Source organism: Panthera tigris, chromosome F3 (genome assembly GCF_018350195.1).
Source record: "Panthera tigris isolate Pti1 chromosome F3, P.tigris_Pti1_mat1.1, whole genome shotgun sequence".
Taxonomy (NCBI): domain Eukaryota; kingdom Metazoa; phylum Chordata; class Mammalia; order Carnivora; family Felidae; genus Panthera; species Panthera tigris.
This window is the reverse complement of record NC_056678.1, coordinates 23,309,089-23,327,661: the sequence shown is the minus strand read 5'-3', so window position 1 is coordinate 23,327,661 and position 18,573 is coordinate 23,309,089. Positions and strand designations below refer to the sequence as shown.

Below are 18,573 nucleotides of genomic sequence, written 5' to 3'. Positions count from 1 at the left end.
ACTCTAATTGTGCTCTTTCTGCTCATTTGACTTCATATGCATTTTAAGTAACTACATCTTGGTTCTTTTCAGGTAAATAAAAATGTCCAATTCACTGCCCAGGAACTTTATGATTGTGTCTCACAGACTGAGTATCGGTAAGTCCCATCTGTATTTAGGTACACGGTTGTCATCAGCTTTTACCGTACATGGCTCCACTTGATGTGTTGGCAGAGGATTCTCTTTATGTCTTTACTACACTCTGATTTTATTTTACCTTTATTAATATGAAATAGTTCATACATACAAAAGAGCTCTGTGCGTGTGTGCGCGCGCATATATAAAAGCAGGTATAAGGTTTAATGTGGCTCTCAAATTTTTTGGCCTGAGGACTCCTTTATATTTTACAAAATTTTGTCTCGTTTATGTAGGTCATCTCTATTTGCTGTATTATAAATTAGAATTGAAAATTTTTTAAACATTCATTTCAAAATAATAACTAATTAATTACATGTTAAGATAGGAGCATATAATTATGAAAATAATTTTTCCCAAACAAAAAGAGTGAGGTTCTACACTTTGCAAGTCTCTTAACATCTGGTTTAATTGAAGACAGATGGGTTCTCGTAGTTGCTTTTGAATGGAGTTTGCTTTGATGATAATGTCATGTACCACTGGAAAACTGTTGCATATTCTTGCAAGAATGAGAATGCAAAAGGCAAATCATGTCTTTGTCTTATTATGAAAATAGCTTTGACCCCTTTGACCTCACAGCCCCTTATTTTCCCCACACCATGTTTCAAAGAATAACTAGTATAAAAACTACTCACGCCTACCCTTCAGTTGACAAAACAGACCTTTACCCATCTCTGTGTATATCCTCCCTTTCATCCTCTCCTCAGAGATTTGTGTTTATAATTCTCATCTTTATGGGTATATGTATCAGTAAATATATGTTGATCAATTTCATCTGTTTATGTACGTAATAGTATCATATATGTTCTTTTAAAAAATAATTTTGTTTATTGCATTCATGTGTAATAAAGGGGAAGGAGTAGAAAATCTGATTCTTTAATATTCAAGGTGTATATGTGAAGCCCTCCAATCCTGAGCCCCGGCAAACAAATTCATGAGGAGCAAAAACTCACTTAATGCCATTAGTGTTGCCCTGTCTCATACTCCCCGCCTCCCGTCCCCTGCTATTATTTTTTGACTTTTGAAAATTATCCATGTTGAGGCATGGAGCAGTAGTTGGCTTGCTAATAGTTCTGTTATGGCATAACATATTCATTCCAAATGATCACCTTTGTGCCGTGCAAAGTCAAGCAAGAAAAGGGCTCTTGGGAAAAATGGGCTGAGGCACATCACTCAAAAACTTAATAAGAAAGCTATTTGAAAAAAAAAAGGAACCTAATCAAAGTCGTATCGGTTTTACACCTGTTACGTGGTTAAGAAATATATGAATGTGATAAAAAAAAAAATCTGACACTTTTCCTTGAGAAAAAGCTGAGGTTTGCATGGGGAAGTGAAGTGGTCCTTGGAAGGGTTGCAGCTTGTGGGTTCATGCAGTGTGGTGGAGGGAGGGTTGTCTGAAGTTGAATGTAAAGTTGCCACACCAAATGTGAATGAGGCACTGGTACATGTTTAAAGTGTGTGCAGGTGTGTGTTTTGTGTATTCCTAAGTAGCTTGGTTTGGCTGAGTACAGTTTTCTCTGTTCATCACTGTTGGATATAAGAAAATGTGAAATTTGCATCATGCTCAAATTCTTTAATATAGCAGTGGTGTTGGAACAAATTCGTGTGTTCAAAACAAGTGCTGTAGCAAAACTGACTGTACTTTCACTGCTGTGTAATATGCCATTTCTATCACTAAACCAGTTTATTTGCTAGTTTTAACTTGCACATGTACCTGTGTTGTTACAAAACTTCATGAGCAGGTGCAATGACAGTGTTAACATCAAAGTAATTTTTCCAAGAAAAATTATTGGGCATGTCCGTTGTAGCTGGAGGTGGGTGAAAACAGTTTTTTTTCTAACTTTAATCTTTAGAGTGTCAATCAGTTATACTCTTATGATAGAACTTCACAAATAGGCCACAGAAAGGTTTGTGTACATGACATTTGTGTCAAAAATATAATGTCTGCAAAATTCAATACTTTAAGAAAAATCATTCACCACAATCAAGTAGGATTTATTCTTAGGTTCGGAGGGTGGTTCAATATTCACAAATCAATCAACATGATACATCACACCAGTAAGAGAAAGGATAAGAACCATATGATCATTCCTTGTCAGGAACAAAACAGGGATGTCTACTTTTCTTACTTTTATGAAACATAGTACTGGAAGTCCTAGCCAAAGCAATCAGGCAACAGAAAGAAATAAAAAGCATCCCAGTAAGTAAGGAAGAAGTCAAACTTTAGTTATTTGCAGACGGCATGATACTTTATATAGAAAACCCTAAAGATTCCACCAACAAACTTCTAGAACTGGTAAATGAATTCAGTAAAGTCACAGGATACAAAATCAGTATACAGAAATCTGTTGCATTTCTATACACTAATGATAAGAAGAAAGAGAAACTAAGAAAACCATCCCATTTACCGTTGCATCGTAAACTATGAGATACCTCTGAATAAACGTAACCAAAGAGGTGAAAGACCTTTACTCTGAAAACTATAAAACAGTGTTGAAAGGAATTGAAGATGACACAAACAAATGGAAAGACATTCCATGCTCCTGGTTTGGAAGAACAAATTTGTTAAATGTCTATGTTACCCAAAGCAATTTATACATTTAATGCAATCCCTATCAAAATACCAATGGCATTTTCCCTAGAACTAGAACAAACAGTTCTAAAATTTGTATGGAACCACAAAAGACCCTGAATAGCCAAAGCAATCTTGGAAAAATAAAAGCAGAGCTGGAGGTATCACAGTTCCTGACTTCAAGGTATATTACAAAGCTGTAGTGATCAAGACGGTATGGTGCTGGTACAGAAATAGACATACAGATCAATGGAACAGAACAGAAAACCCAGAAATGACCCTACAACTCTGTGGTCAGTTAGCCTTCGACAGAGCAGGAAAGAACATCCAATGGGGAAAAAGTCTCGTCAACAAGTGGTGTTGGGAAAACTGGACAGCGACATGCAGAAAAATGAAACTGGGCCACTTTCTTACACCATACACAAAAATAAATTCAAAATGGATTAAAAACCTAAATGTGAGACAGGAAACCATTAAAATTCTAGAAGAGAGCTCAGGCAGCAATTTCTCTGACATTGGCCTTACCAGCTTTTTTCTAGATAGGTCTCCTGAGTCAAGGAAAACAAAAGCAAAAATAAACTATTGGGACTACATCAAAATAAAAAGCTTCTGACAGCAAAGGAAACAACGAATAAAACTAAAAGGCAACTTACTTGGGAGAAAATATTTACAAACGACGTATCTGATAAAGGATTAGTATCCAAAGTATATAAAGAACTTCTAAAACTCAATACCCCCCAAAACAAAGAATTCAATTTAAAAATGGGCAGAAGACAAGAACAGACATTTCTCCAAAGAATACCTCCAGATGGCCAACAGACACATGAAAAGATGCTCAACATCACTCAGGGAAATGCATATCAAAACTACAGTGAAGTATCACCCCACACCTGTCAGAATGGCTAAAATAAATACAATAAACAACAGGTATTATCAAGGATGTGGGGAAAAAAGGAACACTTGTACACTGGTGGTGGGAATGCAAACTAGTGCAGCCATTCTGGAATGCCACATGGAAGTTCCTGAAAAAGTTACAAATAGAACTGCCATACAATCCAGTAATTGCACTACTGGGTATTTACCCAAAGAATATAAGAACACTAATTCAGAGGGATACATGCACCACCCCTATGTGTATGGCAGCATTCTTTACAATAGCCAAGATATGGAAACGGCCTAAGTGTCCACTGATTGATGGATAGATGAAGAAGATTTGGTGTGTGTGTGTGTGTGTGTGTGTGTGTGTGTGTGTGTGTATACACATACACACACACACACACACACACACACACACACACACACACACACACATGAAAAGGAATATTATTCAGCCATAAAAAAAATGAAGTGTTACCATTTGCAAGGACATGGATGGAGCTAGAGAGTATAATCCTGAGCTAAATCAGTCAGAGAAAGACAAATACCATATGATTTCACTCATGTGGAATTTAAGAAACAAATGAGCAAAGGGAAAAAAATGAGAGACAAAGCAAGAAACAGACTATTAACTATAGAGAACAAACTGATGGTTATCAGAAAGGAGGGGTGGGGGATGAGTGAAATAGATGATGGAGATTAAGGAGTGCAGTTGTCATGATGAGCACTAGGTGATGTATGGGATTGTTGAATCACTATCTTGTACACCTGAAGCTAATATAACAGTGTGTTAACTAGAATTGAAATCAAAGCTTAAAAAATATATAATGTTTGTCAACCTTGGACATATTTTTGAAGGTATAGAAAAGCTCACTGTGGATAACTTAGAAGGCAGAGTTCCTTGCAGGATGGTTCCAGTCAGGTGTCTAAAATTTTTTTGACTTCACTTTACCATTGGAATAGTTGGGAGTTCTTTTTTATGGGTTTGTACTGGGGTCAAAGTTGAATGTTCAGAGTTAAAGTAGTTGTACCTATTTTTTTCTTCTAAGTCTTCTTATGCCAGGGATTTGAACTACAATATTAATTAATAAGCTCCCTCTTATACCCAAAAGGATAATTTTGAAGAGAAATGGAATATATCCAATCTCTTGAATGCACTGAAAAGTGGTGGTTGTTGCTTAGAAGGCTTTTGGTTAGTAGCTTTTAGAGTTGTTACTCTGTGGTTTGTTTTGAAATTGCTGTCTCTACAGTGATCAGTAGCTCTCATACTAGCCTCACATGTGCTCCACAGCTCACAGTTTTTAAATAAGCTGCCAAAAGAGAGAGGTTCTTTCGGTTTCCGTGGTTCGTACTAGACACAGAGCCAAATGCACCAGATGAAAGGAAGCAGAGTTTTCCTGGTGAAAACAGAAGGATTTGACTTACATATAGCTGACCACTTTCTGGAATGCTGAGGAAAATGATTACTTACATTGCCTGAATTTATTAATCTGTGTTTTTTCATTTATAAAGTATTAGTTGCAAAGGAGGACACTGCTGATGTACCCCTTACCACACTTACTGCAATAGGGAAGTCATTAAATTCCTTTTCAAGAACAGAAAACTATTTCCTAGGTTCTGATAAAGCAAGGAGTTAAGGTTTCAGATTGAAAGTAGCTTTGATCAAAAGTTGAATTCCATGACACGGCAGACAGAACCTTGGTGTTTATAAATAAGTTTATAAATATGTTTGTGTTTTATCTATAAATAAGTTTGTAGAGTCTTCAGCAGAGCTTTTGGGCTTGCCAGTGAGGTCTGAGCATTGCTTACCCTGAGCAGACGAGGAGCCTGCTCAGAAAATCCAGGATGGTAAATTAATGAGATTATCAAATAGATGACCAAACAGATATCCTGGGTGATATCTTTTATATGTATGAGAAATAAGTTAGGAACAGCATGTAGTTCACTTTGCCTTGAAAGCTCTTGGGCAGTGTGTTCCAGCATGTTTGCGAGGCAGGCCTCTGTGGTCATTTTGTCTGTATGAAATGCAAATTAGTTTGCGACATCAGCCTCATAAAGTAACTGGCATATCCAAACAATATGCTGCCTAACCTAGCATCTGGGTCAGAAGCTGTTTTTTTCCCTTGGGGCAGGTGCTTTTGGGAATTACTGCTTTCTGATGCCAGGAATCAACTCCGTGGTAGTATCTTCCAGATCACATTAGAATTGTGGTTCATACAAGCATGGTTTCTTAACTTGAGTGTCAGCCTCACCTGGGAACTTGCAAGAAATCAAACTAGTAAGGCTCTACCGTGGACCTTCTGAATCGGAAACTCTGGGGTGGAGCCCAGCAATCTGTGTTACCCATCCCTCCAGGAAACATTAAAGTTTGAGAATCCCTGCACTAAATTAATGACCTGGTCTGTCCAAGAAGCCTCAGATAGAAAAAAGCCTTAGAGAAAAATAATCTCAAAACCAAATTTACACCTTTGATGCTTCTGCTTTAATTAGAAAGGGACGCTGTTTTTTGTGTCTATTGATTCAGTAATACTTTGCAGTAAATTTGACTCATTATTTGTGACAGAAGATATTATAAAATAAATGTATAGTTTTTTTTCTTTTTTTAATTGAGATAAAATTCACATAATGGAATTAACACCCATTTTAAAGTGTACAATTCAGGGGCAGTTAGTGCATTCACTGTGTTGTGCAATCCTCTCTAGTTCCAAGACATTTCCATCATTCCAGAGGGAAATTCAGTACACATTAAGCAGTCAGTGTGTGTTCTCCCCTTCCCCCAGACCCTGGCAATCTCTAGTCTGCGTTCTGTCTCTATGGATTTCTCTATTCTGAATGTTTCTTATAAGCAGAATCCTACAACATATGACCTTTTGTGTCTGGTTTCTTTCACTTAGCATGGTATTTTTGAGGTTCATCTACACTGTAGTATTTATCAATCAGTACTTCACTCCTTTTTATGGCTGCATGATGTCCCATTGTATGGACAGACCACATTTTGTTTATCCACTTGTCTGTTGATGGACATTTGGGTTGTTTTCACTTTTTGGCTGTGGTGAATAGTGTTGCTATTTGTGTACAAGTATTCGTTTGAATTCTTCTAGTTCTTTCAAATTTTGGGGGGTGTATATCTAAGAGTGGAATCCTGTGTTTAACTTTTGGAGGAACTACTGCCTTTTTTTCATAACAGCTACACTATTTTTACCTTCCCACCAGCAATATAGCAGTAGATGAGGGTTCCAGTTTTTCCAAATTTTGACAAAATTTATTTTCTTTTTTCTTTTTTTTTTTTTTTTTGATGAAGGCTGTCCAGATGAATGTGAAGTATGCTCTCGTTGTGATTCTTATTTGTATTTCCCTAATTCCTAATGATGTGGAGCATCTTTCCATGTGTCTATTGGCTGTCTGTCTTTTTTGGAGAAATGTCTACTCAGGTCTTGTGCCCATTTTTCATTGGGTTGTTTTCTTTCTGTTGTTGAGTTACAAGAAGTCTTTATGGGGAATCTGGATCTAGGCCAGAATCCTATGTGTGATCTTTCACGCCTGCCTATAGGCAGTTCTAAGACTTTGTCTGGCAGGCTCCTTTGGGAAGCTGCCTTCCCCATACCAGATTGGGTATACTCTCTTCTAGAAGAGTGTACTGCACTCTTCTAGAGGCAGCTGTGGGCAATGCTCAGACCGCCTGCCCGTGAGCCTCCACGCATGTCTGCATTCCTAGCCTGGGCAGTTTTCATTTGGAGGCCACCTTATTGGGGACATTGGCTGAGGCACCTCTCAGGCACTTCAGCTGCGACTTTTGGAAGCCTTGGCTGAGGTATTTTTCCCCATTCTGACTCCATGCTTTCCTACTCCTCACTCTTCTCCTTTGCTATGTTTTGAATGTTTATATCCTCCCACTCCCTAAAATTCATATGTTGAAATCCTATTGCCCAATGTAATCTTCTTAGAAGGTGGGGCCTTTGGGAGGTGATTAGGTCATGAGGGTAGAGCCCTGATGAATAGGATTAATGCTCTTCTAAAAGAGGGCTCTCACCAGAATGTGACCATACTGGTGCCTTGATCTTGGATTTCCAGCCACCAGAACTGTGAGAAATAAATCTCTGTTGTCTCTAAACCACCCAGTCTGTGGTGTTTTGTTACAGCAGCCTGAATGAACTGAGACCTCCACCCTCCCTGCCCCTTAGCCCCATGGGTCCGTGAACAGGCAGGAGCCTTAGTTTAGGGATCCTTAGCAGCAGTGAGATGGTAGCCCCTGTCTGCCCTGCGTATCATCTGACCCTCACCCAGTGCCATTCTACGAGAAAAAATGGAGTACTAGGGAGCTGGCACCTTTAATTTTGTCTCTGATTTGCAGTGTTGCAGTAAGTGAATAATGTTGATTTTACTTTCAGTTTGGCTCATTGTCTTCATTAACCACCTTGGCACCTGGCAGCTTGACATGTCACCCGTTCTGAGTACCAGACCCTATCAGATGTATAATTTGCAACTATTTTCTCCTATTCCGTACATTGTCTTTTCACTTTTTTGATAGTGTCCTTTGACACACACACGTTTTTAACTTGATGAAGTCCAGTTTATGTGTTTTTTCTTGTGTTGCTTAGGCTTTTGGCATCATACCTAAGAATCCATTGCCAAAGCTAAGGTCATGAAGATTTACCCCAATGTGTTTTTCTTAGAATTTTATAGTTTTAGCTCTTACAGTTAGGTCACTGATGCATTTTTGAGTTAATTTTTGTATATGTTGTGAGGTAAGGGTCTGACTTCATTTGCATCTGGATGTCAAGTTGTGCTAGCACCAAATGTTGAAGAGATCATTTTTCCCATTGAATGTTCTTGGCACCCTTGTTGAAAATCAGTCAACCATGTAGGTGAGATTTATTTCTGGACTTTATTTCTGTTCCATTGGTCTGTATGTCTGTCTTTATGCCAGTGCCACTGTTTTGATTAAAGTTGCTTTATGGGGCGCCTGGGTGGCTCAGTTGGTTGAACGGCTGACTTCAGCTCAGGTCATGATCTCACAGCTTGTGAGTTCGAGCCCTGTGTCGGGCTCTGTGCAGATGGCTCAGAGCCTGGAGCCTGCTTCGGATTCTGTGTCTCCCTCTGTCTCTACCCCTCTCCTGCTTGCGCTCTCTGTCTCTCTCTCCCTCTCAAAAATAAACATTAAAAGAAAATTTTTCTTAAAGTTGCTTTGTATTGAGTTTTCAAAATTGGGAAGAGTGAGTCCTCTGAACATTGTTTTTCTTTTTCAGGATTTGACTATTTGGGGTCCCTTGCAATTCTGTGTGAATATTAGGATCAGTTTTTGCAAAAAAAATATTACTGGGACTTTGATAGGGATTGCATTGGCCATGTAGATTGCTTTCGGGAGTTATTATCATTGTCCTCCAATCCATAAACATGGGATGCCACTAATTTAGGTCTTTAATTTCTTTTGGCAATGTTTTGTGTTTTTTAGAGTGTACAAGTTTGTGCTTCTTCAATTAAACTTATTTCTGAGTATTTTAATCTTTTTCATGCTATTATAAATGGAATTGTTTTCCTAATTTCCTTTCCTTTTTAAATTTTGTTTATTTTATTTTGAGAGAGTGCAGGCAAGCAGGGGAGGTGGAGAATGGGACAGAGAGAGAGAATCCCAAGCAGATTCCACACTGTCAGCACAGAGCCCCACATGGGGCTCAATCTCATGACTGTGAGATTATGAACTGAGCCAAAATCAAGAGTTTGATGCTTAACCAACTGTGCCACCCAGGCACCCTCATTTCCTCTTCTAATTGTTCATTTCTAGTATATAGAAATACAACTGATTTTTTGTGTGTTGATCTTTTATTTTGCAACTTTACTGAATTAATTTATTAGTTCTAACAGTTATTTTGTGGATTCTTTAGGATCTGTAAATAGAGAATTTCACTTCTTTGTTTACAGTTTGTATGCTTATGATTTGTTTTGTGCCTAATTGTGCTCCTAGAACTTCCAGTACAGTGTTGAATAGAAGTGGTGAACATGGGCGTCCTTGTCTTATTGCCGATTTTAGGGAAAAGCTTTTAGTATTTCACCATTGAATATGAGGTTAGCTATCATATACTGTTTTTATTTGTTTTTATTATTATTATTTTTTAGAGCATCCACAAGAGCGGGGTAAAGGAGCGAAGGGAGGGAGGGAGAGAGAGAGAGAGAGAGAGAGAGAGAGAGATAGCGAGAGAGAATCTTAAGCAGGCTCCATGCTTAGCACAGAGCCTGACGCGACTCGATCCCACCATCCTGGGATCATGACAGGAGCTGAAATCAAGAGTTGCACGCTCAACCGACTGAGCCACCCGGGCCCTGTACTGTTTTTATATTAGCATTACATTGTATTCCACTTTTCTTTCATTTGAGATACATACAGCAAATAAATAGAAAAGTTCATAGAGCTGTAAAACATATCCATTGTAGACTTTCTTCTTGTACCTAGAAAGAATTTTAGAAAAACTGCATCCAATATTGTAATTAGATCACTGAAGTTCGCTATTCCCATGCTGTTTTGACCAAATTAGCCATGGAAATGAATCAAATAACCACTGAAAATATTTTTAAATTGATTTGATTGAATTTCCAGTTTATTTCGACCTAGCTGAGATTTGGTCAAAGCAAGTTTGATACTATGATAGGACAATTTAGAGAAATAGAAGTTTTGCAAAAATCTCATGAGCAATATAGAATCACAAAACTAGAAGCAACCTCCAGTCTTGATCTCTGTTCCAGAACCTATTAGGAGTTGGGATTGTTTAGTTTGCAAAAGAGAAATAGGATCACTACAAGGGACATAAAATATTTGTGCTATTAGATAATGACTTTTTTTTTTTTTTTTTAACTTAGGCCACTCAGGTCAGAAAATGGAGGTTTTTTTAGGCCTAGTGTAAAGGAAGAACTTCCTAGAAATTAAGAGCAAATATGAAATGGGCTACCTTTCATGATTGTGAGCATTGTCACAACTTGGTGAAAGCTAACATGATATGACTCACAGAAATGCTGCAGAATGGCACAGAAAGGTGTTAAGGTGCCCCCACATCTGTTATTCTGCCCTTCTCCATAAGCCCTCGGAAAAAGGAACTTAAGAATTCCTATCATAATATAGGAAAAACACGTGGTACTTTTGCTTACTGATAAGCAATGACAGCTCACTGCAGCAGAGAGAGTCTGTAAGGTGATAATCCACAGAAAGCTGACCCACAGAGATGAAGAAGATCAAAAGAGGAGACAGCTCCCCTCTTAACTGTGAGAGGAGGGGAAAGAAGACAAGAGACACGACTAGATTCAAAATCTAGTTATTAAGGGAGTGTTTCCCCCCACCCCCCAAATGTGGAATAAATCACCAAGAGCAGGAATGGGGCCTGCCATTTTTGTTTCATTTTTAAGTTTATGAGAAAACATTTACATCTCTCCTCTTTTGGGATCTCCTAGGCTCTTCCAGAAATCATCTTCTGAGTAGTTGTGAAGAATTGAAAGCAACACAACTCTAATTTTAAGCACTGCAAATATAGGAAACAGGACTAGAGTAACACAAAACCAAAAGCCAGGTTTTAGTCAGTGTCAGAGAAACCACACATCTTGAGGAAGTGAGGCTGCTCAGAATGTGGGGTGTTTACTTGTGCCATCCCTACTCCCTCTCATCCTAATCCCTGAGTTCCAGCTGACTTCTTTTTCCTTTGTATCCTACATCAAGGGATCCATGGGGCAGGGGGACAGTGCAGGGAGGTGGCTAGTGGTCCTCCCCAACACCATGGAGATGGCCCAGAGATGATCTTAGAAGCCAAGGAAGTAATAACAGTGTAATTTACACTTAAAAACCCGTCCTTTCTCAAACACCTAATGTGCCAGATGCTTGCTAGATGCCGGATATTCTTCGTGAGCTTCTATAGACCATCTCCTAGTAGATTTAAATAGTTTTGCACGACCCTAGACACCAGATGTAATGGATTGGTGCTCTGATGACTTACAGATCCCACAGTTTGTGAGCCCAAGTCAGCTAATGACAGACCAGCTAGGCTTAGTCTGAAGTAAAATTTTGAGTCAGCCATTACTCCCTGTGTCCCATCGCTGCTTGAAAGTCATTAGTTAATATCCATTTGTTAGTTTAGCAGTTCTTTTTAAGAGTTGAAGCTCTGAAAATATATATAATAAGAATAAATAAAATAGTTGAAGCTCTGTCAGTTTCCCATTGCTGCTCCATTACATCTCGTAGTCTCCTCCAGGCTACCTGTTCTTTAATTCTCAAACCAAATAAGAAGAAGATGTGTGATCTAGGCTCTAGCACTGCTTTACCCTTTGGATTAGAACCCTGGAACATCACTCCATCTCCTGCTGGGAGAATCCTTCAGAGACCATACTAAGGACTATTTTTTTTTTTTTTTTATCAGTAAAGTTTTTTTGTTGTTGTTGGTTTTTTTTTGTTGTTTTTTTCAATATATGAAGTTTATTGTCAAATTGGTTTCCAAGGACTATTTTTCGGCATCCGACTGCGCTTGTTGGCAGCAGGTCTGCCATAGGAACCCTTACTCCTGAATTCTAGGAATTGCACCAAGCTCGCCATGTTGGCTATCTGAGAATGTGTGCTACTACTGTGTGCTTATCTTCTCATGTTGTTTTGTCTGTGCTAAGAAACTATAACTCTCTTGGTATTTTAATCTTTCAACTATCAAAGAATGTATTTCAAATCCATGTTAACCTGTCGTGTCAAGATTTTTTCATCTATCTGACTAGCCGTCTTGCAGTGATTTAACATTTCTTTATCCTCTAGGGAAAAGTTAACCATTGGATGCCGCCAGCTGGTCGAGATGGAAAATTCCATGCAGCAGTGCAATGCATCTGTCTATATGGAGGCCAAAAACAGGGGATGGTGTGAGGACATGTTTAACTATAGGACCTAAATCCTGATTTATAACTTAAAAGGAATGGCATTTGTCTTCAGGAACAATAGAGTGGCTATCAACCTTTTGAGTCAAACACAAGTCTTGTAAAAAAAAAAAAAAATGTCTCATAGGTGCAAGAAGGTGATTGCTTATTGTTGAAAATCTCATTGAGGTTCTAAAAAGCCTAATGCATCCACTGTGGGATAAACTGTGTACTCAACTCATTGCAGTTGACAATACCTCCCTACCTCTACTCCTGACACTGAGCCAATCTGTCTAAAGAAGGGAGAGCTGTCTTTTTTAATCTCTTAGGGCAGGAGCCACTTTGGCATCTGTGGAAGGCCCAGGGGCACAACATTAGCATCTCTCTCAACCCTAAACAGGAGTACATGGCCAGAAACACTTCCAAACCCCAAGAAAGAAATAGGACAATTAGGACATGGCCATGCTCACCATGCTCCACAAATGAAATCTTACCCTGGGCTGTTTTATGATCACACTATCTTCCATTTAGACCTGGTGAACGTAACATACATCCCTTCCACTTCCCCCAAGGTGATAAAAGTAGAATTTTGACTTCAGCTCCTGCTTACTATATAGTTTCTTTTCTTCTACCCTAGTTTGTCACTTTTCAGTGCATTTCTAATGGAAAAAGCAGAGGAGACCCCTATAACAGACTTCCCTTAAATGTGAAGAGGCATGGATTTATGGGATTAGGTGGCAGTGACTAACGTTTGCCCCTAGCTAAACCGAGTGTTTAATCAACTTATTTAGTTATACATTGGAAATCCTTGTTTAGTATATTATGCTTTTGTTAATACATTAGATTAAATCTAATTTGGTATTCTATGATAAATGTTAATTTATTTTTTACAAAAAAGCAATAAATTTTATTTTTAGTAAGGTTTTGCTTTTCATTTTACTTCCAAATTGTGTTTCTTGAACTGTGTACAAGGTATGATGATAAAAGTGACCCTCTCCCAATACAAGAGAATCTATGCCGGATTCTCAGTGTCAATCTGTGCAGGGCCCCGCCGAGCTTTATGTTTGCATAGGAAGCCACAGCTCTACCTAGGGCTCAAATGCCATCAGGAATATGAGCCGAGCCCCGTGGAATGAGAAGCTTCCAGAGGATCTCTGCTCTCTTTCCTTTTCTTCCTGGAGGAGCCAGAAAAGCATCGCCCTCCCCACCCCTCCAGGTTTTTTTTTTTTTTTTTCAGATTTTTATCCTTCAACTGCTTCTGGTTTGTTACTGGGTTTTGGTTCTGCTTTGTAAACTCCCTCTCCTCTTCCCTCTTTTTATTTAAAAAAATTTTTTTTTTGTTTTTGTTTGAGAAACAGCATGAGCAGGGGAGGGGCAGAGAGAGAGAAGGAATCCAAGCAGACTCTGCGCTGTCAGCACAGAGTCCAAGGTGGGGCTTGAACTCATGAACGGTGAGATCATGACCTGAGCCAAAGTCAGACGGTTAACCGACTGAGCCACCCAGGCGCCCCTCCCCCACTTATCTTTTTAACATAGGTCGTGATCTTTAGGAAATTTCACTCCTGTCACCTGTGTGCTTCCACACATTTCACTTTTTAAAAAAAGTTTGAGGGGCGCTTGGGTGGCACAGTTGGTAAAACGTCCGACTTTGGCTCAGGTCAGGATCTCAACTTTGTGGGTTCTAGCCCTGCATCAGGCTGTGTGGACAGCTTGGAGCCTAGAGCCTGCTTTGGATTCTGTGGCTCTCTGCCCCTCCCCTGCGTGCACTCTCCCTCTCAAAAATAACATTTTTAAAATGCTAAAAAATAAAAATAAAAAAATAAAAGTTTGGGGGGGGGGGTGGAGGGAGGGGCAGAGAGAGAGAGAGACAGGAAAGATTCCCAAGCAGGCTCTGTGCTGGAAGTGCAGAGCCCAAGGCAAGGCTTGAACCCATGAACCATGAGATCATGACCTGACCTGAAACCAAGAGTTGGACGTTGACTGAGCCACCCAGGTGCCCCTACACATTTCACTCTTATGCATGTAGACTTTATCTTAGTCTGTGTCTTTTACAGTGTACATTAATTTGTCAATTACTTCAACCTTTTTCATTTTTTATTTTGAGATGTGAAGATGTTCTGACTTTCTAGTCTTCTTTCTTTTGATTTATAAACTTTCTTTTAAAAATGTTTAATGTTTTTTTAAAATGTTAGGTTTTTCTTTGTTGCTGTATTTTCTAATCTTAATTTTATACTTTCTAATAGTCCAATGCAGGAGGTGAGGGATCCCTTTCCCCCACCCTCTACTCGTTTTCTGGGTCCCCCACTCTGGATTGAAATAACTCAGCTGACAGAAGGATCATAAGCTCCACCTTGTAGAACACATTTGTTTTAATGGAAGAATTATTAGATCCTTATGAGAGGAACTTACAGTTCTAAAATCTCCATTCTTCAATATGTATGGCTATCATATTTTGGGCGGAAGCCATCATATGTATGCCAGTAGGAACAAATGAGCAAAGTCACACCGGGGAAAGGGCTCCCTTGGCCTTAGGAGTTGGTGATAACTTCATGAGGGCCATCCAGGAGTATTATTCCAGCAAAGTTATGGGCACTATCTTACATTAGTAGACTTTTCCAGCTTACTGTTACAAAACAGAATCTACTTCTCTCCCGAGAGGACTAGGGAGGACCCTTTGGGTGTAGCCACCCCAGCAATTCCAGCATTCTGGGCCAAAGGAATGCTGGTTCTAAGAATTGGGGCTGGGGGCTCCTGGATGGCTCAGTTAAGCATCCAACTTCACCTCAAGTCATGATCTCACAGTTCTTGGGTTCGAGCCCTGCATGGGGCTCTGTGCTGACAGCTCAGAGCCTGGAGCCTGCTTCAGATTCTGTGTTTCCCTTTCTTTCTCTCTGTCCCTCCCTCACTCATGCTGTCTCTTTCAAAAATAAACATTAAAAAAAAAATTTTTTTTTTAAAGAATTGGCTTCTGTTGTGCCCCACTGGGAATGTTAGGACCTGTAGTAGGCAATTGGGACTGCACAGACTAGAATTTAACAGATGAATTTCACTTTCCCATTTTGGACTTTGTCACCTGAAAGACAGGGGACATAAAGCTCATTTACTTTATCTTTTGACCATCACCTTGAGAGAGAACAGAAGTCTTTTTACCTTTTCAGGGTTGATCCAGGTTTATTTAGATGGTGTCTTGGTTGGAGCCTAGGTCACTGTTCATACTCCTTTTGACAGCTCCACCCCAGCCCACCTATCTGTTGGAGATCCCCCCCCCACCTTTTTTTAACATTTAATTTGAGAGAGAGAGAGCACGCGAGCACGCGCGCACACCAGCATGTGAGTCTGGGAGGGTAGAGAGAATCTCAAGCAGGCCCTGAGCTGTCAGCCCAGAGCCTGATGTGGGCTCAACCTCACTAGCTGTGAGATCATGACTTGAGCCTAAAACAGGAGCTGGACACTTAACTGAGACACCCAGGCACCCCTTGGAGCCCTTTTCAAGCCTACTTTTTTCATTCCATGAGGATGAATTTACCTCTTCTTTAAGAAATAGATTTCACTTTTGAATAATCAAACACATCTTCCACTCTCAGGAAGTGATGCCACCCAAAGCCCTTTGCTGATTTAGACAGGCCAATCAGCCTCCCAATTGACGGCTCTTTGGCTATCCTGCCAAAAAAACCCACTCCAGTGAAAACAACCCCAGTTATCAGCTATGAAACTGGAAGGTGAGGTGGTAGACACCCAGACCCCAGCTAGTTGTTTGGCTCAGTTCCGCTAACTCAAACTGGTGTTAACATCCTATTCTTTAGGAGTTCTAATCTTTACTTAGCTTCTGCAACTCTACTGTAGACTGATGGTCATGGGCTAAACTACATTAGGTTTGTATATAATCCTTGCCAGTAGAATCAATGGTTCCCTACTGGGATTTCTAGGGAGGTAAAATACAAATATCTTAGTCCCCTTTTTAAAGCCTTTTCTTTTAAAAGGTTTGGCACCCTTTTGGTTAAGCTAGAAAGATAAAACCTTTTTAAGTGCAGTTTTGAGTTTTTTCAGAACAAATAATCACCAGCTCTCGTGCCCTTTTGTAGTCAATTCCCATCCACACCCCAGGAAGCCATTCAGGTGTCTGCTATCGCTGGTTTCCTCTTTTCCAGAATGTTATGTAAATGCCTTGAGGTTGGCTTTTCACTTAGCATAATGCTTCGGGGATGCATCCATGTTGTTTTTAATCAGTACTTCATCTTTTTTATTCCTAGGTAGTATTCCATTGTATGGATGCACCAATTTATACATTCACCAGTTGGAAGGCTATGTTGACTTATTTTTGGTGACTGAATAAAAGCAGCTACATTCACATACAGGTTTGTGTGAACATTTTCATTTCATTTGAATCAATTCCTAGGAAAGGTGATTACTGTATCACAGGGCATTTAATTTTGTCAGAAACTGTCAAACTTTTCCAAAGTGACCTTACCATTTTGTTAATTCCTCCAGCAGTTTCTCGGCATCCTAACCAGAACTTGGTATTTTTAATAGGTATGTCATTTTGCTTTTTACATTTTCCTACTGATTTATGAGAACATCTTTTCATGTTTGTTTTGAAATCCATTTATTTTCTTTGGTGAAGTGTCATGTTCAAATCTTTTGCCAATTTTTTTTTTTTTTTCAAGTTTTGAGTTCTGGGCACCACTTATCAGGCACATTCTTTCAAGCCTGTACCTTTAAAGACTTGGTACCATTTTTGCTTAAGATAGAGACAGCACTTGCTTATTGCAGGAGGTAGATATTACTTTGATTTGGGAGTAACCTTACTAGATACTTGGCCCTGCTAATTACTGGACTAGTTGCATTTGGTAGATGCCTTTCAACATTTTAAAACAGCCACTCTCACTCTGAACTTGCTGTAGGTCAGTTCATCTCTGGGTCATTCCCTCATTTCTTTCATTCATCCCAGCTTGGTATTGTGTGTGCCTTTTCTCCAGGCTAAAATTTCTTCCTTTGCTCACTGTGAGCAAATGTGTAGCCATGCACCCAGACATAGGTCCTTCTTAGAGTTCCACATGATTATCAACCCTGTACACACTGAGGTTTTTGCTTCTCTCTCAGTCAACCCCCAGTGAGGCATGGAGCTATTAATAGTGAAGTTTAAATATTTTGTGGCCACTATTGCTGGTACTTGTTGCTAAGCATCATTTTACAACTGAGAATGTTCTGGTTTTATTATGAAAGAAACTGGTTCTTCATAGTAATTACTTTTTAACCTACAGAGGATTCAACTTTTTTTCCTTGATTTAAAAAAAAAATGAATTTGATATTGTGTAAGGTGTACAGCTTACTTTGATACATTTATATTGCAACATAACTGCCAGCCATGGAGTGATATTTATCACATTACATAATTATAGCATAACATTATCTATATTCATTATACCATGCATTAGGTCAGGTTTATTACTTCTTACAAATTTGTACCCTTAAATACCACCACTCTTCTCTCTACCTCCCTCACCCCTGGTAACCACCATTTTACTTTTTTTTTTTTTTTTTACATCTTTAACTTTTTTAGATTCCACATATAAGTGGTATTCATCTAGTACTCCTCTTTGACTTATGTTGCTCAGCATAATGGGCTCAAGATCCATCCATGTTGTTGCCAATATTGTTGCCATCTTCCTTTCTCATGTACAGTTTAACTTATTTAACACGTCTCTTGTTTACAGGACCAAATTTGTGTTGTGGCCTTATTAAATATAAAGATTCATACACTGGTGTCTCCTTGTTTTTATTTTCACCTAGTTAATTTACTGTGTATCTTATGCGTCACTCTACGAAAGACTCAACAAATCCTTTTTTGGAACCAAGTGGGATACAAATAAATGACTAATATTATAGAGACAAAATCTTCTGTGATCTCATACTCTTCCAAAGGCAACTCTGGAGTTGCAGAAATCTCCTCCAGGGACTCTTTCTGTTACCTACTTCAAGTTTAAGACTTGTACGATCTGGAGAAATCACAGAGTGCACACCCAGAATACTAGACAAGGATTCTAGAACTGCATCGCAATCCCAGATCCAGATTTCCCCCCAAA

General features: G+C 39.2%; 1 protein-coding gene across 7 annotated transcripts in view; it reads left to right on the top strand.

Moving 5' to 3' along the window:
* Positions 1-18,217, top strand: part of SWT1 (SWT1 RNA endoribonuclease homolog) — a 105,578-nt gene extending 87,361 nt beyond the window's left edge. The window contains exons 18-21 of one of the 7 annotated variants that reach the window (XM_042976122.1): positions 73-137; positions 12,396-12,496; positions 16,741-16,845; positions 16,979-18,217. In XM_042976122.1, coding sequence (XP_042832056.1) covers positions 73-137; positions 12,396-12,496; positions 16,741-16,823 — 249 coding nt within the window. In that variant the 3' untranslated portion in view covers positions 16,824-16,845; positions 16,979-18,217. Of the gene's footprint in view, positions 1-72; positions 138-12,395; positions 13,411-16,740 lie in introns of those variants that run through there. The other 6 variants (XR_006213907.1, XM_042976123.1, XM_042976124.1 and 3 more) reach the window with 6 other exon arrangements.
* Positions 18,218-18,573: the final 356 nt, after the last annotated feature.